The sequence below is a fragment of the Mirounga leonina genome, unplaced genomic scaffold (genome assembly GCF_011800145.1).
Source record: "Mirounga leonina isolate KUSES-001 unplaced genomic scaffold, KU_Mleo_1.0 Mir_101609, whole genome shotgun sequence".
Taxonomy (NCBI): Eukaryota; Metazoa; Chordata; class Mammalia; order Carnivora; family Phocidae; genus Mirounga; species Mirounga leonina.
In genome coordinates this window covers 12967229-12990726 of record NW_023270164.1, presented here as the reverse complement: position 1 = coordinate 12990726, position 23498 = coordinate 12967229, and the positions used below count along the sequence as shown (strand labels likewise).

Genomic DNA, 23498 nt, shown 5'->3' with positions numbered 1-23498 from the left:
AGAAGAAAATATAAGGACCATTTTATAATAAAAAATGTTTTTTAATAAAAAAGGGAATAAAGATGCTTGGCTGTGATGGGGATCAAGACACACTACCCCAAAATATGGTATCTTGGCATATTGAATATTTTAAGCTGAAGGAGCATGAAAAAAACAGCAGAAGCACCTTCCCTCATCCTTCTGCCCTAAAGTGGGTCATAAGGCCCTCATGTGAGAGGTGCCCTGCCTACCTCCAGAGGAAAGGAGCATCCTTATGTCTGAAGACACAGGGATGCTGAGAAGAATCTGAAAGAACAGGCCTTGTTAAGTTTCCCTCAGTTTACTACACTTACCTCATACTCCTTGTCTATCATGTTCCTCTACAACTGTCTAATCCTTATCAAACCTAGCATAAAAATACTCGGGTCTGTTAGGTCAGGCCTCATTAAAGCTCCCACAACACAGAAAACATGTATCAAACAGATTTGTATGCTTTCCTCCTGTTAATCTTTGTCAGTTTAATTTTCAGACCTACCCAGGCACCCTAAGAGGGGCAAGGAAAACTTTTTCATCCCTTATAGCTGCATCCAAAAACCTTTTGAGCAAAATTAGTGTGGGCATGTTCTAGCAGAAATGGAATTTTAGCTCCCATTTCCTGACTAAGCCATTTGTTGTGATAAGCCCTTCCTAACTCTCGTCTTTCATGTCTCTCCCACACGCCCTGCCCCTCACCATGCTTACCTGTATCCCCATTCTTCCTGACCTTACTATCCCCCCTAGGGGCCCTCCTATATAATTTGGTCCCTCTATTCTAGCAAGTGGTTCGTGAAGATCTGGTCCTTCCTTTTGACTCACCAGAGCAAAGCTGCAGCCATTAACGTGATGAAGAAAAAGAGAGTGTGCAGAGGAAAAACTGTTCTGAGGGAAAACTTTACAAGGAGTACAGAGTTATTTTAAAAATAAAAGCCAATACAGAAATAAAATAAGCCAAATTTCTCATCTTCTTTCTCTTCCCACCCCACCTATACAGCTCCAAGCTGTCCGAAGGTTTTCAAAAACCCCATGTGAACAACTTGAGACACTACCTGGCTCAGTGGAAAGTTCTGTAGCCACAGAAACTAGAAGTAGCTAGAATCAGCACATAGGAATCCTAAAGCCATTAGGATCAAATATGCATACATGGGATCTTCATGCATTAAAGATTTAGAGAATCTGAAATTAAACCTTCTCTTTCACCCTGAAAAAGCCACTGCGTCTCCTACAGGTCGTATTTCAAGTCCAACCAAAGGGTTAACCTTTTGTGACTTCCTTACTCTTCCTAAATTCCTCCTCTTTTAACTTTCCTGCTCTTAACCCTCCATTCACCTTGCCAGAAGCTCCTTATGGAGAAATATTTGCGTTTCAATGGAAAACTCTATATCGTCTATAGCCTGCCCTCCTGGGTTATCAGATCCTAGCCCTATTCATTGTCTTTGAGCTACTTTGCAATTCTTTGTAAGCTATAGGTAGCTGATAGATATGTAAATTATGTCCTGTTCGGTAGTAATTCTAATTAACTTCCTTCCCTCTGTGGCAAAACCATTTCTGCGGACCTTTGCAACTTGTCTCAACATTCTTTACTTCATGTAAATCTGTACAGTTTTCTCTTCCCCTAAGCGGCCTGAGGTGATCTCTGAAAATGGTTCGCTATTCGCTTGACCCAGGAAACCCTACGAAATAACACACGTGAAACTGCCCAGGCCATCAAGGGTATGCATATCCGAAAAGCCACCAAGTATCTGAAAGACGTCACTTTGCAGAAGCAGTGTGTGCCATTCTGTCGCTACAGTGGTGGAGTTTGTTTGGCCAAACAGTGGGGCTGGACACAGGGTCGGTGGCCCGAGAAGAGTGCTGAATTTTTACTGCACATGCTTAAAAATGCAGAGAGTAATGCTGAACTTAAGGGTTTAGATGTTGATTCTCTGGTCATTGAGCACATCCAGGTGAACAAAGCCCCCAAGATGCGGCGTAGAACATACAGGGCTCATGGTCGGATTAACCCATACATGAGCTCTCCTTGCCACATTGAGATGATCCTTACTGAAAAAGAGCAGATTGTTCCTAAACCAGAAGAGGAGGTTGCACAGAAGAAAAAGATATCCCAGAAGAAACTGAAGAAACAAAAACTTATGGCCCGGGAGTAAGTTCTGCAGAATAAATGCAAATAAAAATAAAAAGAGAAAAAAAAAATCTGTACAGTTTTGACTTTTCCTTGAACCAATTATAACATCCACCTGGTTCTCTCATATCATAGAAGTGACAAACACTCTCCTTGACCAAACTTTGGTCAAGCTTCCCTGAGCCCTGTTTTCGGTGAGGCCTTGATGTTGGCCCTACATCCTTGGGGGGGGGAGGGGGGTGCTGCACAGCCCGCTTGTAGCAAGAATCCTAAATCATTTTAGCAAGAATCTCCCCACCCTTGATATCCCATCCTGTCCTGCTTTCAGCAAGAATCCTATTAACTCAATTTAGCAAGAATCTCCCTACCCTTTTGATGTCTCCTCTCAGTAACTTTCCATCCACTGATCCCCTCATTCTGCTCCTAGGCTCTAAGTCCCCAGCTGCCTTTGTTGCATTTGGAATTGAGCTCAGTTCTATACTGAGCTCTCTTTTTTTCCCCTAATGCAATAGTTCCTGAATAAAGTCTGTTTTACTACTTTAGCTACTGGAAGGCTCTGGTCCTCTTTAATAGGAGTAAAATTAATTCCTTAACATGTGTTGACTTTTAGATCTGTATGAGAGTCATGATTTTACCTTTCTCTGAAAATTATATTTTAACAGCCTTCTCCTGCTCTCACCAAAGCATATGAAAGAGAGATTTTGCCACCCCAAAATATGTCTTTTTGGCATAAGGATTATTTTAAGTTGAAGGCAATCAAAACCCAGCAGATTCAGGAAAAGCTCTTTACCTCCTCCTCAACTGCCTAAATTTACAATTGGATGGTGGGCCTGTACCAGGAAGAGAGCTATTACTAGAGATACCTTTTACCTAAGTAACTTATCTACATAACAAGGTTGCTCTCCAACCATCTTCTCTCACCTTCCTGTGAATGGCCTTTTTCTCCTTTGTATCCCAGATCCCTACCCTTTCCTTAGCTCAAAATGTTATATAAGCCTCAATTACCTGGCTGCCCTTTGGGTCTCATATTTTTATGGAGTTCCTATACTTATGAAATTGGTTTTTTTCCCTGTTAATCTCTTACGTCAATTTAATTATTAATCCAGGCAAAGAACCTAGAAAGGAAAAAGGGGAAATTTTTCCTTTCCTACACATATCTGTCACTTTCTCTAAAGAAAATTGATTCCACACAAATCTTTTCCAGGAAATCTTTATGAGGTGTTCCTTCAGTGTTGAATCACTTGATATGGGATGAATGTGTAATGTGTTGCTTTGTTCTTAGGAGGATTTACTATCCCAAATTAGATTGAGTTCCCAAGAATCCAGAGAGCCCTGTGTTTCTTTGATATTCCCAGACAAGTACCTTGCACAAGACTGGTGGAAATAATGTTTGCGGTGATGTCGTCCTGAGGTGTCAGTCTGACAGCCACTTCCACAAAGTGGGAGGCAGGAAACATCCAAGCAAAGCAATAGATCTCAAAAATATCCATTAACAAAGCCCATGCTCTAAAGCTGAACCGTTTCACTGCCCTCGGGCCTCGTTCAGATTTGGAATTCCTCCCCACACACACCACTTACTAACAAGCCTGTTTGTCTAGTCCCTTCCTACGGCACATTAGAAGCAATGACCTGAAAGTGGGCTCTTAGAAACAGGCATGATGACAGAAGAGTAAGGAACAGCTGCAGTGTAACTGAGGGAAGAGATTTTGAAAAGGAGTAAATCGAATAAAATAAACCACTACGCTGCTGGTCAGTTTTTAAAAATAGATGTCTATAGAGGGCACCTGGGTGGCTCAGTTGGTTAAGCGACTGCCTTCGGCTCAGGTCATGATCCCGGAGTCCCGGGATCGAGTCCCGCATCGGGCTCCCTGCTCGGCGGGGAGTCTGCTTCTCCCTCTGACCCTCCTCCCTCTCATGCTCTCTGTCTCTCATTCTCTCTCTCGCAAATAAATAAAATCTTAAAAAAAATTTTTTTTAATTAAAAAAATAAAAATAGATGTCTATAGAAAAGAGTTTGGACCTGTGTATAACATTCTCTGCTAAATGTAGGACAAGGTATAATATAGTGTTGGTAGATAAATAGTTCATATATGTGAAGTATTTATATATATGGCATCCCCTCCATTTATAAGAATGCTAGATAAAGACTATACTTCCAGAGATCATTTCTACAGTTTGTTGTAAGAATGCTAGATAGATTTGGTATTGCTGAAAAACAAAGAATACAACCAAATGATTGTTTGGTAAATATTATCATGATATCAATGCCTGCCAATTTACTTGCATTCATTCTGATGAAGGAACACTGGTCTTCAAAAACAACAACAAAAAAAACAGCTGCTGAAGACCTATCTTGCAGTTAGGTACTATTGCTAGACCTCAGCCACTGATGAATGGTCTAAAGGTCAATGTCCCAGAGCCCCTACTTTGGGGTTCATATGACAGTAGCCCTTTTCTTCCTCTGAGCAGACCTTATAGCAAGCTCAAAATCAGGCATTTCTAACTGGGCTAAGCTCCTCCCATGAAAGCAAACTTGCTCAAAAATCAGGGGCTCATCCTAAGACTGTTGAAAGCAGAAAGAGTTAGGGATCTCCAGAAAAAGAAAGATTAGATATAGCTTTGTGACATAAAACAAGTCATTTGGGGCCCCTAGCTGTTTTCCATGATCTATGCCCTATCTGTCCAAGCACACTTCTTGCAGAACTTCCTAGGAGGTGTCAGAATTACAAAGAAATGCAAAAGCTCAGTAGTTAAGGATTTTAAGGGAACAAAGAGAATGCAAAAACTCACAAGTCTCTAGCCTAACTATATCAGAGACAATAAATCAGTGGGAGAGGGAAAGCATTCCCTACCTGAGAGAAGGAGCCCGAGACACCATCCAGTTTATACTGGCTCTTGGAGCATGTAAACGTGGGCATAAGATTGTGCAGGCATACTTAGAAAACATGCCTACACCGGCATCCTATGTTAATGAAGCTTGTGCTACTTCTAGGGCAGGGACTTTAACATTATAATGAAGCAGAGGTAACTGTCGGACAGGGGGAAGGGGCTTGCCCAGTGTAATTTCATGAATCCTGAAAAGCTCATTCAAATTTGATAATCTTCCCCCTCAGAAGAAAAGAAATACCGGCCATCTCAAAAACTGGCGTATGTAGAATTGTTCTGGGATCATTGAGCGCAACGGTCAAGAAAGAAATCTTGAGATGTCTTAATGGTGCAACTTAGTAAGTTTATTTAAGTAGCATGGGGACAGGACCCGTGAGCATAAAGAGCTGCACTTTTGCTGTATGAAGCTGGAGGTTTTATGCTTTGTGCTCAAAGGGGAGGGGACGTGCAGGGAGTATTAGATCATAAATGTTTTCTTCAAATTTCTACTGCTAAAACTACTTTTGCAAGATTTCTCTGGTGCTTATCATTCACTTCGATATTAACTATTGGTGAGATTTACAGGCAGTCATGAGACCCTTTAAGAATGTAGCAACCAGGGGCGCCTGGGTGGCTCAGTCGGTTAAGTGGCTGCCTTCTGCTCAGGTCATGATCCTGGAGTCCTGGGATCGAGCCCCGCGTCGGGCTCCCTGCTCAGCGGGGAGTCTGCTTCTCCCTCTCCCTCTGCCTGCCTCTCTGCCTACTTGTGCTCTCTATCTATCTGTCAAATAAATAAATAAAATCTTTAAAAAAAAATGTAGCAACCAGCATGTATTTGATCCTTATCGAAACTATGCAGCCTATAGGTCAACCTTTCAGGCTGAAAGTGAACATTTTTCTGCTTTTATTCCTCATCACAATGATGGGCATTTGTGTTGCCAAGATGGCTGCTTAATGTTCCCAGAGACCATCTCCAGACGTTTAATGTATTCTCTGTGAAATTATTCACAATGGTAAAGATAAATTGGTTCAAACTTTAAAAAAATATTGGTGAGGAAATTTTACTCCAGAAATGTGGCCAAATCTTGCCCTGTCATTATCATAACCCAGGAAAAGCTATAAAGAAAAGCAGAGCTCAGAACCCTTGCCTCAAAAACCATTTGAACGGGGCACCTGGGTGGCTCAATCAGTTAAGTGGCTGACTCTTGGTCTCAGCTCAGGTCTTGATCTCAGGGTTGTGAGTAAAAGCCCCTCATTGGGTTCCATGCTGGATGTGGAGCCTACTTAAAAAAAAAATTTTTTTTTAACATTTTCAAATGGGTTTTATTCAATTGCTCTATAGGGGAGAAAAATATTTTCCCTCTACCCTTCAAGATTCTTGGTGGAGGCCTCCCGGTAATACAAGACAGACTAACAAGAGAAAAACAAACAGAAGTTTAATAATATGTATACCTCACGTATACATGGGAGATACCCCAAAAAAACAATAAAACTCCCCCAAATGGCCCAAGTCACCAGCTTAAATACCATCTTCAGCTAATGACAAAAGGAAGATGTTGGAGGGGGAGGAGCAGTTATGGAAGGTTACCAGGAAAAGTATAGTAAGGATGCTATGCAGATTTAAGTCAGGCATATTCTCTATTGATGAGAGTTTCTTGAAAATAAATCATCCTTCTCTTCCTGGTACAAAGAGGGAGACACCCTTACAAATGGAGATTTCCCTTACAAATGTAAATTTCCCTTACAAAAAAGCTAATTCAACTCTGTTTTCAGAGATTCTCCTGTGTCTTTTTCTTAAAAAAAAAAAAAAAAAATCAGCTCAAAATAATTTGCATGCCAAAGAGGCATATTTTAGGGTGCCGTATTCTGCTACCCTTCAGCCCAAATCACAAAATTTTGAACAACACTGAAGGAGAATAGAATATGCCACCCCAAAATCTGCCACTCTGGCATAAAAATTATTTTGAGCTGAAGGCAATTGAGAATCAACAGATGTAGAAAGAAGTTCTCTTAGAGCTTCCATTATCTGACTCAAAGCAGCAACTTCTGGTAAATGAGGTTTCCATAAATTCCCGCTTCAGATTTACTCCCAGAAGAGAGACCAAGAGTAAACCTACCATAAATCCCCTCTCCAGGGAAGTTTCATGGCCATGAAGAAAAGGGAAAGATCACTTGCCTCTGCATAAACAAACATCGCAGGGGCGCCTGGGTGGCTCAGATGGTTAGGCGTCTGCCTTCGGCTCAGGTCATGATCTCGGGGTCCTGGGATCGAGTCCTGCATCGGGCTTCCTGCTCCTTGGGAGCCTGCTTCTCCCTCTGCCTCTCTCTCTCTCTCTGTCTCTCATGAATAAATAAATAAAATCTTTAATAAAAAAAAAAAAAAAAAAAAAAAAAAAAAAAACATCGCAAACTTTCTTAGCTCCCATTTGTTCTCCTAAAACCCATTTGTCTTTCCTAAGAAACCTATTTGTTCTACTCATAAGAGCCTTTTCCCCCCACCCTTTTCCCTACTAAGGTATATAAGCCTCCCAATTCTAACCACCCTTCCGAGTTACTTATCACTGAGCACTTCTGCATGTATGTACACTGTGTATGTAACAAACAAAACAAAACAAAACAAAAGAACTGGTTGGGGCATCTGGGTGGCTCCGTTGGTTAAGCAGCTGACTCTTGATTTCAGCTCAGGTCATGATCTCAATGTTGTGAGATAGAGCCCTGTGCTGGGCTCCATGCTGGGCATGGAGCCTGCTTAAGATTCTCTCTCTCTCTGGGGCACCCGGGTGGCTGAGTCACTTAGGTGTCTGCCTTTGGCCCAGGTCATGATCCCAGGGTCCTGGGATTCTTCGGGTTCCCTGCTCAGCAAGCAGTCTGCTTCTCCCTCTCCCTCTGTCCCACCTCCCTCCCCCTGTCTAAAAAATAAAAATAAAAAAACCTGTGTTTTGTCTTGCTCATCTGTCTTTTGTCAGTTTAATTCACAAGCCCCACTGAACGAGCATAAAAGGGTAGAGGAGGGGCGCCTGGGTGGCTCAGTCGTTAAGCGTCTGCCTTCAGCTCAGGTTATGATCCCAGGGTCCTGGGATCGAGCCCCACATCGGGTTCCCTGGTTGGCAGAAAGCCTGCTTCTCCCTCTCCCACTCCCCCTGCTTGTGTTCCCTCTTTCGCTGTGTCTCTCTCTGTCAAATAAATAAACAAAATCTTAAAAAAAAAAAAGGGGGGGTAGAGGAAAAGTTTTTCCATCCCTACAACACTTTAGTAATGGTTTGTTAGTTTTATGCTTGTATTGAAGTCTTCCCCTACTAAAAGGCTAATATTATATTGCCAAAACAAACAAACAAAAACTAATAATAGATAGATTTTGCTTTTTACCACTTGGATAGTATATTCATTACTCTCCAGTGATAGGGAATCTCACTTTACAGGTGAAATACTTAAGAAACTGTGTAAGGTACATCCATTAAAATAAAAACTTCCTTGATCATATTGACCTATAAAATTTTGGCAGAACTGAATGGACTAGTGATCTTTTAAATCAAAATCATCCCAATTTCCACAAAAGTTTAATCCTTAGAGGCCGTCACATGAAATGATTCCAGGAGGACCCACGAGACTATGATGGTTCCTCCTCTATCAGGCTCTACCTTATTAACATTTCAAGCTTATCAAATATTGTCAAAAACAGGGGCACCTGGGTGGCTCAGTCATTAAATGTCTGCCTTCAGCTCAGGTCATGATCCCGGGGTCCTGGGATCGAGCCCCGCGTCGGGCTCCCTCCTCAGCAAGAAAGCCTGCTTCTCCCTCTCCCACTCCCCCTGCTTGTGTTCCCTCTCTCGCTCTCTCTCTCTCTGTCAAATAAATAAATAAAATCTTTAAATAAAACAAATATTGTCAAAAACAACATCATATGCTCAACAGGTGCAAGCTGCATTCTCAAAGAGAATACCCCCAGATACACCCTTACATGATTTGTCTTTGGGAGACTGGGGTTGTTGGGAAGAGACACCAGTGAAATGACACCTTAGAGCTACACCGGAAAGGACCATTTCAGGTCCTTTTAACTACAAGTACTGCATTTAAACTCCAGGGCATGCACTCATGAGTACATGAAGGGCAGTGGGATGTTCTTTTGGTGTAATCAGATGGATTTCCTATGCATGCCATATTAAAATATGCCTACACTTTGAGTATACTCATTCAGCCTTTCCAGGCATTCAAAACTGAACTTCCCTGTGCTCTCGTTTTATTACTATTTTGATGTATTCCCTTACCAGGAGGTATCCAAGACATTATTTCACTGATTAGGGCAAGGATTTATGCTCTGGCTAGGAGTTCCTGAACTAGATCATGTTATCCATAATTTATATCAGATTCTGGCTCAAACAGCAAAAGAAATAGCTCAAGCATTACAAGTATAATAGATGAGCATAAATTTATCAGATAGACGTTTTATTTGCTCACCAGCCAAAGTGGAGTCTGGGCAATGGGCAACACATCTTATTGCACCCAATAAATACCTTAGGAGAAGTGGTACAATCAATTAACTTAAAAGCTGCTTGCTTAACTAATATTGACCAAACTCATCCTTGTGAATTGCTCTCCAGGTTGGGCTTAGGCAAACTAAGAAATTGGACATGCAGTGGATTTCACCATTCCTTAGTGTGATTGTCCTTAGGCTTTTCGCTCTCCTTCACCATCTAATGTCCAGGTTCTTAAATGTTGCTGCATAACCATGATCCCAAAGCAACAGTTAACTCATGAGCAGCATCAGAAGGAACCAGCAGCCCTCATAGTCCACATGGCTGAGTGCTGAGTGACTGAGAGGGGTAGTTGAAAAATTCTGGGACAGTTGCTGGTATAGGGTTAGCAGAGCTGAGATGGAGAAGACAGTGACAGATGTAGCACAGACATAGCCTGTCACACCTTGCTCGGAATTAAATTCCCAAGGTCCTCTGGGAATCCATAAACATCTACATTGGTTTCCCCCCCGAGGACCCAGTCTGCTGACCGAGGGCAGAACACCCCCAACTGACCTTTTGCTGGTTGCCAGCTTACCCCACAAGAGGAAAACAATGTTCACCATTTCCAAATACGGCTGTTGTTTTCCTTCTTTCCTCTCTCATCTTTCTTATAGATAAATCCATAGTTAGATAAAATCAATCTGTTATTAGAGTTTTGTGTTCAAGCAAATCAGTGCGATAATAATTTACAATATGTCTTTGGGTTATTCTTTCATTGCCAGGTGGGCTGGGGAGATCCCCAGGCCCTGAGGCCTCCACCCAGCCCATCCCTGGACGTCACCAAAGGCTTTCTTCTTGCTAGAAAGAATTCAAGGAAAGATCAGACACAGTGGTTGAGCAGTGCAAGTGGGAAAGCTTATTAAAGAGAGTACACTCTCAAGATGTGAGAGCAGGTGAGCTTCAGGGGGAAGCTGAGCTCCCTGAAGTTTTGGGTCTCTATCTTGTATTTACAGTTGTTAACGAGGGGTGGAATATTTATTACTTGGGGATGGGATTTCTTGGGAGAAGGTTACATGCCTTTTCTCCCTTACTTGGTCAGGGTGTCTGGCTTTCTTTGTCATGGGCCTGTCTGGTTTGATCCAGCTTCTTGTGGTGTTGTTTTTGGAATGATGCCAGGGCAGGTCTCGAACTTTCCCAGAGCAGGCATGACTCCCCGTTTTCTGGCCTTCAGGCATCCTGTTAAAACCTAACTAACTGGGGTGCCTGGGTAGCTCAGACATTTGAGTGTCTGACTCTTGGTTTCGGGTCAGGTCATGATCTCAGGGTCGTGAGATCGAGCCCTGCATCTGGCTCTGTGCTCGGTGTGGAGTCTGAGATTCTCTCCATCTCCCTCTCCCTTTCCCCACTCTCTCTCTCTCTAATAAATAAATAAAATTAGAGAGAGAGAGAGCACAAGTGGAGGGGGGGGAAGAGCAGAGGGAGAAGGACAAGCAGACTCCCCACTCAGCAGGTGAGCCTAATTCAGACGCTTAACCAACTGAGCCACTCAGGTGCGCCACCAGGGGTTTTTATAACAAAACACCACTGTCTTTCCCTACCTCAAACCATCCCTCTCCTACACCATGCCCTGGCCACCCGGTTCCCTTCCCTTCATAGAGGCAACCAATGTTCTTGGTGTCTTGTATCTCCTTCTAGAGGTATTCTAGATGTGTATAAACACAAATACACCTTTACATAAAGTTTGCATAATACTCTGAATCTTGCTTATGTCACTTCACAATATACCTTGGAGATTTTTTCAGTGTCAGTGTAATAAATAAATAAAATCTTTTATTTTTTTTAATTTTTTTTAGGATTTTATTTATTTGACAGAGAGAGACAACAAGAGAGGGAACACAAGCAGGGGGAGTGTGAGAAGGAGAAGCAGGTTTCCCGCCGAGCAGGAAGCCTGATACCGGGCTCAATCCCAGGACCCAGGGATCATGACCTGAGCCCAAGGCAGACGCTGAACGACTGAGCCACTCAGGTGCCCCAAATAAAATCTTTTTTAAAAAACCTAACTAACTGCTTACTCTAACACTTTGACACATGCTAACCTAACCTCTATGGGCCTCAGTTTCCTTTTCTTGAAAAATGGAAATGTACAATACACACCTAGAGAAAATTAAGGGAGATCACAAAAGTGCCAGTGCCCAGCACTGCATCCTGCACATTTGCAGAAAAGCTGCCTTCCCAGGTAAAGTTGATGAAGGTGCTCTAATCAGGCACTCTAGAAGTGTTACAGGAACACCTGGGTGGCTCAGTCGGTTAAGCATCTGCCTTCGGCTCAGGTCATGATCCCAGGGTCCTAAGATCGAGTCCCACATCCGGCTCCTTGCTCAGCGGGAAGCCTGCTTCTCCCTCTGCCTGCCGCTCTCCCTGCTTGTGCTCTCTCTCGCTTGCTCGCTCACTTGCTCACTCTCGGCAAATAAATAAAATCTTTAAAAAAAAAAAAAAGTGTTGGGACGCCTGGGTGGCTCAGTCGGTTAAGCGGCTGCCTTCAGCCCAGGTCATGATCCCAGGGTCCTGGGATCGGGTCCCACATCGGGCTCCTTGCTCAGCAGGGAGCCTGCTTCTCCCTCTCTCTCCCTCTGCTTGTGCTCTTTCTGTCAAATAAATAAAATCTTTAACAAAAAATAAAAAGTGTTACAGGTAGAAAGGAGCTTACATGAAATGCTTGGTGGAATCCTCATCAAGCAATTAACTATTGTGTGTGTTAAGCTCCCTGCTCTGGGAAAGATACAAAAGGATAGACAAGATCCCTTCCTTTAAGGAAACTGTGAGTTGTGCAGATAAAATACACATACGAACCAATACTTCAAGAATATGGCCACGGTGGGGGATGCCTGCGTGGCTCAGTCAGTTAAGTGTCTGCCTTCAGCTCAGGTCATGATCCCGGGGTCCTGGAATTGAGCCCCGCAGGGGTGCTAAGTGGGGAGCCTGCTTCTCCCTCTCCCTCTGCCGCTCCCCCTGCTTGTGCTCTCTCACTCTCTCTCTGTCAAATAAATAAATAAAATCTTTTAAAATAATTAAAAAAAGAATATGGTCATGGTGGAGCTTAATAATATGAATAAACTGTGGGAAGGCAAAGGAGGGTGAGGGTGCTTAATGCAAGAAGGTATGAAGGTGTGGAGGAACACAATCAGACTGACCTGGTAATCAGAACCTTCCATCTTAGCTCCTTCTGGTGCCCAGTAGAGTTCCTCAACACGATGTGTTACAGGTCAATACCCTAGATTGAAACCTTGAGTGATAGAAACTCTTTGTGCCTCACTTTCCTCACCCGTAAAATAAGAATTACAATACCTACTTCAGAGAGTTGTGTGCTTTAATTGTAATATTTGGTGAAAAGCACTTAGCAAATATAAAGCAGGTAATTTATAGTAGTTGCTATTGTGATTTCAGTTCTCTATCATTGACATTGCCTTTTTTTTTTTTTTAAAGATTTACTTATTTTTATTTTAGAGAGAGGAGAGAGGGGTGGGGGAGGCACAGAGGGGGAGAGAGAGAGAGAGAGAATCTCAAGCCCCGCCAAGCACAGAACCCGACTCAGGGCTCAATCCCATGATCCTGAGATCAGACCTGAGCCGAAACGAAGAGTCAGACACTTAACCGACCAGGCAACCCAGGCGCCCCTGACATTTCCTTTCTCTTCTTCATTCTCTGGCATCCCCTCTTGCAACCAAGTTGCAAAACACCCACTTTGCTCCCCCTTTCATAAACATTCCTTGCTCTTCCTGGCTTCTATTTTTGTTTACTCTGAATGTACCCTATCTCCCTCTCCCCACCCTACCCCCACCCCCAAACACACGCAGAACTCACCCTTCACTGCCTTGCTTAACTTTCAAGGTCTGGATTAAATCAGGACAGTATTTCCAGCATGTTTTTACCTTTATATAGCACTCTTCGTGGACAGCACTGTGTCCTAATGGCTTTTGTAGGCAAAAGCCTCTAATTGGCTTATGAGGCAAGCATACTACTTTATTAGACTTTGAGTTCCCTGGGGCCAGCCAAAACAAGGCACAGAGTCATCTAGCTAGATCCCCAAAGTCAGAAACTCTTGATTTGGTTTCTCTAGGATAAAGGCCAAGCAGCTCCCCCTGCCGTTAGAGTCCACTTGGCTTCTGCATTGCGTGGGTAGGTCCATAAGAGGAACTGATCTAGGAATGAGAACCAGTCATCTGACAATCTGTGTCCATCATGGGTCCTTCAGCATTTTGAACAATAGACGTTTGTGGTGACTGAAACCCCTGACAAGAGGAATTCATAATTCCTGGATTATATGTGCTCTGCTGGGGACGTGCACACATGCACATGTGTGTAAGTTTCAGTGCCATGAATCTTGTACTGGGCGGCTTCCTGCATGTTTTTCAAAGTTTTCAAAACCTGCACTGACCAGAGCATAGTCAGCTTTATCCTGGGCCAATGTAAGAGACCTCTCATTGTGTGGGAATGTATGGAGTTATTTTTTAATAAAAGCCAAGTGTTCTCTGTCGACGAATTCCTGAATCTCACAGTGAAATATTGCCTGTGTCAGGTTTGATTTATTGTTTCTTTAAACATCGCACCTACCTTCGCATGTTTATTATATATATATATCTTTCATTAAAGATATTCTGCTTATCTTTTTCAGGCTCACCTCCTTAAAGGTGAAGGGCTCAGACGGGGGCGGGGGAGGCCCTCCAGCACCCCCTGTAGCGAGCGTCCCTTTCCTCTCTGCTGAGCCCTGTCCGCTGCTGCCCTTCTACTGGCTGCATGAAAAACCAAGCCAACTATCCCCTACCAGCTTTTGCTATGGAGATTATGAACACGTATATTAAATCTAATAACTTCGGTTACCAGGCAGCAGTGGTGGTGAACGGCTTATCGTGTTGACAAATGTGCTTCATGAAGATCCACCCTTACCTTGGGCACTGGGAAAGATAAACAGCATAATCCAAAAGACTCCTATGCAGTCACAGGAACCTGGAGCCATCTGGTCAGGACAAAAATAAATCCATGATGAAAGCTGTGTGAACCTCTAAGGACTTGGGCAACTGAATTGACATGACTCGCCATTGAAGAGCACAGGGAGACTGGCAGCAGGGACTGGGGAAACGACTAATTAACGCACATGGAGCAAAGGACTTTTAGAATAAAATGCCTTGCATTGTCTGGGACTAAAACCCAGACAGTAACTTGAAAGTCTCCCAGCTTGATAGAGGCAAATGAAAGCACGAACTGATTGGAGGCAAAGCTCTTTTCTGGTACAGAAACACAACACAACACAACATAACAGAAACTAGAAATGTCATTTAATTGGCATTTAACAAACCAGAGGGCTCAGCCGAGCAGAATTCTTCAGCTGCCTTGTGTCAAGATACTCCTCTCTGAGAATTCTGTGTGGAGTTACATTTTTACATATGCTTAGTGTTCTAGATTTAGCAAATCACAATGATGCAATATTTGGGACATAGTCATACTAAAAATTGTTTGTTGTTTATCTGAAATTCGAATTTCACAGGGCATCCTATATTTTATCTGGCAATCCCACTGTGAAAATCAACGAAAACCACCCAAATGAGAACCAAAAAAAAAAAAAAAAAGGGATTTATTCAGAGCTTGCTGTAGCAACGGAGTCCGCCATCATCGGTTATGTTTGGCAGAGATTCAAAGGAAGGCAGGGGAGTGGGAAAGTTTATAGTGAAAAAAAGTAAAGACTTCAGGTATGCCCTGTGAAAATAAATGAAGACAAGCCAAATGAGAAAAGCAAAGGCCATTTATTCTGAGCTTCTGAGAGCAAGGGTATCAGACACTGTCACTTGTCTTTTGGCACAGACTCAAAGGCAGACAGAGAGGGTAAGGCTTTTTGTTAAAAAAAAAAAAGAGAGAGAGAGAGAGAGAGAGAAGGCTTCAGGTGTGCCCTGACTGGAGGCCATTGGCATGTAGGCAGATTAACTAGAAGCAGGGCATCCTAGGTGATTGGTTAGGGGTGCATACTTAGCTTTCTCCCATTGGTCCTAATTTGGAAGCAGGACAATGAAGGAAGCTTGTCAGTTATTAATCAAGTCCTGGCCATTTGGGGCTGGTTGTTTCGTTTCCTGGATTGTCACTAGAGATAGCAATCTGACTTCCTGCAAGTATGATTTACAGCAGGCTGGCTTCCTGGGTTATTGTTGATATGGGTTTGGTTTCCTGGGCAGGTTGCTGCAGGTTGTAGGGCAAAGTTCTATTTTTTAAAAAAGATTTTATTTATTTACTCATGAGAGAGAGAGAGAATGGCAGAGGGAGAAGCAGGCTCCTGGCAGAGCAGGGAGCCCGTTGCGGGACTCAATCCCAGGGCCCCGGGATCATGACCTGAGCCGAAGGCAGACACCTAACCGACTGAGCCACCCAGGCGCCCCAAAGTTCTATTTTTATATGTGGTCTGGTCACTGTCCATTTGCATATGCAGTCTCTCGGGTCTGATTGGAGGTTGTTGGCAGGAAAAGCTAGAAGTGGCCTGTGGGGTGCCTGGCTGGCACAGTCTGTTAAGCATCTGACTCTTGGTTCCAGCCCACATCGTGATCTCAGGGTCCTGAGATTGAGTCCCACATTGGGCTCCATACTCAGAGCAGAGTCTGCTTAGGACTCTCTCTTGCTGCCCCTCCCCCCCAAAAAAAATTAATTAATTTTTTAAAAAGCTGGAGGTGGGCTACTAAGAAGCAGGGCATCCTATGTGACTGGTTTGGGAAGCCGATTTGGCTTTATCTGGTGAGTGCTGAGTTGAAAGCTGGAGCCAACAATAGGGAAGCTGACTGTACAATGGACCAGCTGCAGTAGAAAACAGTTCAGCAGCTCCTCAAAAAGTTAAACAAAGAACTGTCATAGGACCAAGCATCCCACTCTTTGGTATATACCCGAGAGAAATGAAAACATATGTCCACACAAAAGATCTGTACATGAATGTTCACAGCAGCATTATTCACAGTCACCCAAAATGGAAATAACCTAACTGTCCATCAGCTGATGAATGGATACACAAAATGTGGTGTATCAATACAATGGAATATTATTCAGCCATAATAAAGAACTAATACATGGTACAACATGGTTGAACCTTGAAAACATTATGCAAAGTGGAGGAAGGCAGACACAAAAGGCTACACATTGTACAATCCCATTTAAATGAAATGGTCAACATAAGCAAATCCATAGAGACGGAAAATATGTTAGCGGTTCCCAGGGCCTGGGAGGAGGGGATAATGGGGAACGACTGCTAATGGGTACAGGGTTTCTTTGGAAGATGATGAAAATGTTCTAGAATTAGTAGTAATGGTTGCACATCTCTGTGAACGTACTAAAAAACGCTGAATTGTACAGTTTTAAAAATGCTATGATTCTCTTTAGAGGCACATTTTGTAGTTACCTCTTGGAATGAGAGAGGCATGTCTTCTAAATTTTGCAGCTTTCCTGAATGATACTTTCTAAGGCTTTTAAAAATGCAATGTCTTCTTTTTAAGATTTTATTTATTTGAGAGAGCACAAGCAGGGGGAGCAGCGGGCAGAGGGAGAGGGAGAAGCAGGCCCCCCAGCTGAGCAACATGGGGCTCCACCCCAGGACCCCAGGATCATGACCTGAGCCAAAGGCAGATGCTTAACCAACTGAGCCACCAAGGTGCCCCAAAAATGCAATGTCTTGTTCTACTCTTACCCATCCCTGATTCTCATTCCCCAGAGGCAACCACATTCAACCCTTTTAACTCTTTCCTTAAATTATTTACCTCTAGGGCACCTGGGTGGCTCAGATGGTTAAGCGTCTGCCTTTGGCTCAGGTCATGATCCCAGGGTCCTGGGATCGAGTCCCACATCGGGCTCCCTGCTCCTTGGGAGCCTGCTTCTCCCTCTGCCTCTCTCTCTCTGTCTCTCATGAATAAATAAATAAAATCTAAAAAAAAAAAAAAAATTATTTACCTCTATTTATCAGTGCTATTATTTTACAGATATTTCTTATTTATTTTCAATTTTATCTATTATATGTTGACTTCCTACTAGAGAAGATAAAGATCTACCTCTCTTCTCCCAGCATTTTGCACATAGTTTGCCTTCCTCCAAACTTCCCAGCAGATTTATATCATGGTTTGGGGTTAAAGCAATATTCAGTGTTAACATATTTATGACCATGTAAATATAATAAAATGGCAAACTTAAGCCCTAACATATCAATAATTACCTTAAATTTAAATAGTTTAAATATACCAATTAGAGAGATTAGCAGAGTAGATAAAAAATTAATCAAATCATATACTGTCTATAAGAAACCCACTTCAGGGGCGCCTGGGTGGCTCAGTCGTTAAGCGTCTGCCTTCGGCGCAGGTCATGATCCCAGGGTCCTGGGATTGAGCCCCACATCGGGCTCCCTGCTCAGTGGGAAGCCTGCTTCTACCTCTCCCACTCCCCCTGCTTGTGTTCCCTCTCTCGCTGTCTCTCTCTCTCTGTCAAATAAATAAATAAAATCTTAAAAAAAAAAAAAAAGAAACCCACTTCAAATACAACCACATACGTAGGTGAAAAGTAAAAGGATGGAAAAATGAATATAATGTAAACATTAATTTTTAAAAAAAAGCAGGAGTGACCATATTAATATTAAAGTAGACTTCAGAGCAAAGAAAATTACTAGAAACAAAGGACATTACATAATAATAAAAGGACCAGTTCACTAAGAAGATATATTGAAGCAGAAAAAGCATCTGCAAAATCCAACATGCATTCATGATTTTTTTAAAAAGCTCAGCAAACTAGGAATAGAGAGAAATTTCCTTGACTTGATAAAGAGTAGTTACAAAAAACTTGCAGTTAATATTATACTTAATGGGGAAAGACTGAATGCTTCTCCCTTAAGATGAGGAACAAAGCAAGGATGTATGTATCCCATCACTCTTTTTTTTTTTTAAAGATTTTATTTATTTGTCAGAGAGACAGAGAGAGCACCTGCACAAGCAGGGGGAGTAGCAGGCAGAGGGAGAAGCAGGCCCCCCACTGAGCAAGGAGCCCAACTCAGGACTCGACCCCAGGACCTTGGGATCATGACCTGAGCCGAAGGCAGACGCTTAACCGTCTGAGCTACCCAGGCATCCCTATCACTCTTATTCAATGTTCTACTGAAAGTTCTAACCAGTGGAATAAGACAAAAAGGTAAAAGAAAAAACAGAATAAACTTTTAAATGCAGATTTTTTTTTTAAGGGGAAGAAATAAAACCAAACCTATTTGTAAATGTCTGTATAAGAAATCCCAAGGGGGTGCCTGGGTGGCTCAGTTGGTTAAGCAACTGCCTTCGGCTCAGGTCATGATCCTGGAGTCCCGGGATCAGGTCCCGCATCGGGCTCCCTGCTCGGCAGGGAGTCTGCTTCTCCCTCTGACCCTCCCCCCTCGCATGTGGTCTCTCTCTCTCTCTCATTCTCTCTCTCAAATAAATAAATAAAATCTTTAAAAAAAAAAAAAAGAAATCCCAAGGAATCTACCAAAAAAAAAAAAAAAAAACCCTCCTAAAAACCTCCTCCTAGAACTAATAGGTGAGTCTGGCAAGGTTTCAGAATACAAAGTCAACACTCAAAAACCAATTGCATGTATATATATATTAACAACAAACTTGTGGAAACCAAACTTTAAAACACAGTACCACTTATGATTGTGCCAAAGAAAATGAAATACTTAGATATACAGTTGACCCTTGAACAATGCAGGGGTTGGGGTGCTGACCCTTGTTCAGTTGAAAATCTGTGTATAACTTTTGACTCCCCAAAAATGTAACTACTAATAGCCTACTGTTGACCCGAAGCCTTACAATAACACAAACAGTCCATTAACAAATATTTTGTATGTTATGTGTACCATATACTGTATTCTTACAACAAAGTAAGCTTGAGAAAAGAAAATGTTATTAAACAAATCATAAGGAAGAGAAAATACATTTACAGTACTGTACTGTAAAAAATCCAAATATAAGTAGACCCATGCAGTTCCAACCCATGTTGTTCAAGGCACAACTATAAAATCTAAAAGCATGTACAGGATCTGTATGCTGAAATTACAAAATGCTGATGAAAGAAATCAAAGACCTAAATAAATGGAGAAATATATCATGTTTATAGATTGAAAGACTCAAAATAATGGAGATGTCAATTCTCTCCAAATCTATAGGTTTAATCCATTTCCTATCTAGGTGTTTTGTAGACATAGACAAACTTATTCTAAAATTTACATGGAGGAGTGCCCAAAGTCAGTTAAGTGTCTGCCTTCGGCTCAGGTCATGGTCCCGGGAGTCCCAGGATCAAGCCCCGTGGAGGGCTCCCTGCTCAGTGGGGAGTCTGCTTCTCCCTCTCCTTCTGTCCCTCCCCCCACTCATGCATGCTCTCTCTCTCTCTCGCAAATAAATAAAATCTTAAAAGTAAAATAAAATAAAATAAAATATATATGGAAAGGCGCAAACCCTAAAATAGCAATATTAAATTTTAAATAAAACATACTTGAATTTTTTTAAGATTTTATCCATTTGCCAGAGAGATAGAGAGCGAGAGAGCATGACAGTACAAACAGGAGTAACAGCAGGCACAGGGAGAAGCAGGCTCCCTGCTGAGCAAGAAGCCTGATGCAGGACTCAATCCCAGGATCCTGGGATCACGACCCAAGCCGAAGGCAGATGCTTAACGACGGAGTCACCCAGGAATCCCAAAACATGCTTGATTTTTTATTTAAATTTAGTTTTAAGCTAATTTTTTAAATATTTAATTGAACATAAAACAATTTTTAAAAATAAATAAATAAAAATAAAACAATTTTTTTTAAAAGAATAAGTTGGGAGGGATCACTCTACCTGATGGCTTACTACATAAGCTATAGTAATCAAGGTAATTATTGTATTAACAGAGATAACAGATATAGTCAATGGAACAGAATAAAAAACCCATAAATAGACCCACACAAATAACACCCAACTGGTTTTTGACAAAGATGCAAAAACAATCAATGGAGGAATGATAGCCTTTTCAACAAATGGTGCTGGAGCAACTGGTTATCTATAAGCAAAAAAATGAACCTTAACCTAAACCTCCAACTTTGTACAATGAACTGAAAATGGATCATGGAGTTAATGTAACATGTAAAACTGTTTTAGAAACAAATTTTTAGAATCAAAACATTAGGAAAAAAATCTTTGGGACCTAGGACTCAATAAAGAGTTCTTAGACTTGACACCAAAAGCACAATCCTTAAAAGGAAAAACTGATGAATTGGACTTTATAAAAATTAAAAACATTTGTTCTATTGAAAGGCTCTGTTAAAAAGATGAAAAGACACGTTGCAGACCGGGAGAAAATATTTGCCAGCCCCATATCCAACAAAGGCCTTATATCTAATATATATAAAAAAACTCTCAGAGCACAACAACAGAAAAGCAAACAATCCAACCAGAAATGGCAAAAGACATGAACATGCATTTCATCAAAAAGGAAATATAGATGGCAAATAAGTATCTGAAAAAATGTTCAACATCACCAGCCATTAGAGAAATGTAAATTAAGACCACAATGTGGTTATCACTAGGCACCTGTTAGTACAGATGAAATAAAAAATAGTGAAAAATACCAAATGCTGGTGAGGACACAGAGAAACTGGATCTCCTTACATTGCTGGTGTGAAGAAGAGTTGGTGGTAGAGTGAATACAAAGAGGTAACATGAGGGGGTTCTTTTGTGGTGATGGACCAGTTCTGGATCTTGATGTAATAGTGGCATAAAATTACACACACACACACACACACATACATCTAAATGCAGGGTTTTTTTAATGGTAAAAACTGAATGAGGTCTATATTCTAATTAACAGTAATATACCAATGTCAGTTTCCTAGTCTTGATAGTATACTATAGCTATGTAAGATGTCACCATTGGGAGAAGCTGGGTGAGGCTGAGGTTGTACTATTTTTTGCAATTTCCTCCAAGTCTATACTTATTTCAAAATAAAAAAAATTTTAAGAAATCTACCACCCCCAAAAAAGTCTGCCCCTTCTGACTATTAGGCTGGGCCTCCTGTGACCTAAGCTGGCCAGTCAGCATCAACCTCCCTCTTAGGCACAGTATTTGGATAAAGGGAGGTCACGTTACACAAATCAGCCAATCACAGTCCTCCTTGGGACCTTTCTTGCCTACCAAAGAAGATATAACATAGGGGAGCCCTGACAATGCAATTTGAGCCCCTAGATCCAGCTGTGTCTCAAAGCATAGAACACTGCATTTCCCAATTGTGCAAGCCAATAAATTCCTCTAAAAACATCAGTGTATGATAGGGAGAATCCAAAAGGCCAGCAGTCATAATAATTACTAACTACAGTTTTTGCCTTGTTTCTGTTTCCTCCTATCCAAGTCACTCTGAGTCTTTGAAAACATAGGGTAGAAATTGAGCCACATCCATTAAAGAGCTTAGATGGAAATAATGATGATGGTGCAGTTAGCATCAATGTAATGTTTTGAGCGTAGAAATTTTCTGTGAATGCCTGAAATTATACTGTAAAGAAATCTACCTACCCTGAGCAAATAATGGCCCTTCTGCCAATGAAATTCATTTCTGGGGGCGCCTCTGCCTGCCGCTCCCCGTGCTTGTGCTCTCTCTCTCTGTCACTCTTAAAGATTTTATTTATTTATTTATGTATTTATTTGACAGAGAAAGACACAGCGAGAGAGGGAACACAAGCAGGGGAAGTGAGAGAGGGAGAAGCAGGCTTCCCGCCGAGCAGGGAGCCCGATGAGGGGCTCGATCCCAGGACCCTGAGATCATGACCTGAGCCGAAGGCAGACGCTTAACGACTGAGCCACCCAGACGCCTCTAAATAAATAAAATCTTTAAAAAACAGAAATTCATTTCTGCTTAAGTTGAATGCAATAAGCACAAAACACAAGGAAGCAGATGGAAGATCATAGTCAGAAGTTAAGTCAACTTTCCTGTGTCAAGGAAGAGAATTTTAGAGAAATATAAACCAGATCTGAATCAAGTAAAAGGTGTCTAGCTAGAGAAAAATATCCATATGGAAGATTATTATCTTGTGACAACAGGGCAGCCTCAGTTGCCTAGGTGACTCCCACAGGAAGATGCTAGCCATGTGGCTTTCTTTATAACCTGGCAGGATAGGCTATTATCTCCAGGGTCTGACATCAGGAGCTCCAGATAAATGGGCCCTTGTTTGCCATCTTCCAGGGCATGGCACCAGAAGTTCAATTAAGACAAGCCAGAGCCTAGAAGTAGACTCACCTAATCCTTCTCACAAGGGAGCTGGCTCACCTTCAGATGTGGTGGCTGGATGAATATAATGCCCAGGAGCTGTGGGAGCAAATGGTACAGGGCAGTCCAGATCACTAGTTAGGTGAGTTGGGTGAGGTGGGAGAGGAAGCTCCAATTTGAAGTGCCAAGAATTCTAGCTAGCTCTCAGGGCACAGTGGCAGAGTATCAAGGAGCAGACTACATATGAATGTGATTCTTGGAAGTCTAAGCAGGTTGTCAGTCAGCCTTGGGGGCATCTTATAACCGGGAGTTAGACGATGGGTACTGGACTGGCTATGGAAGCCAAAACTTGATGCCATGGTATTCAGTTGGGGAAGGGTATTAGGGCATACTGGAAAGAGTTAAGCACAGAGCTCTAATCTGAGATCATCCAGGGGAGGGGACGTATCATCGTGGTAGATACGCAGGCTAAAGAAACAAGACAGAAGCCCAGTTCTGTGAAATGGGCTATAAAGACCCAGAAATCAATTTAAAAGCAAGCAGAGCCCAACACTGAGCCCCAGAATGTTAAAACAGAGCTCCCAAAATTTCCACTGAGAACAGATGGCATTTGTAGAGAATGAGCCAAGATTTAGCCTCTAGGTGGAAATTGAGGGGCCCCTTTAGGGGAAAAAAGGGATAACAGGGACTGGGAACCCAGCTAGAAACGTCATGCTACCATCCTGAAACCTCCCTTAGTTCTATGTATGCCACTATTAGAGCTGGATTTTGA

General features: G+C 42.2%; 1 protein-coding gene across 1 annotated transcript; it reads left to right on the top strand.

Moving 5' to 3' along the window:
- Positions 1–1623: 1623 nt before the first annotated feature.
- LOC118008997 (60S ribosomal protein L17-like) lies at positions 1624–2195 on the top strand. The gene has a single exon (XM_035002894.1). It carries the CDS (start codon positions 1731–1733, stop codon positions 2160–2162), a length of 432 nt encoding a protein of 143 aa, XP_034858785.1. The 5' UTR covers positions 1624–1730; the 3' UTR covers positions 2163–2195.
- The last annotated feature ends 21303 nt before the right edge of the window (positions 2196–23498 follow it).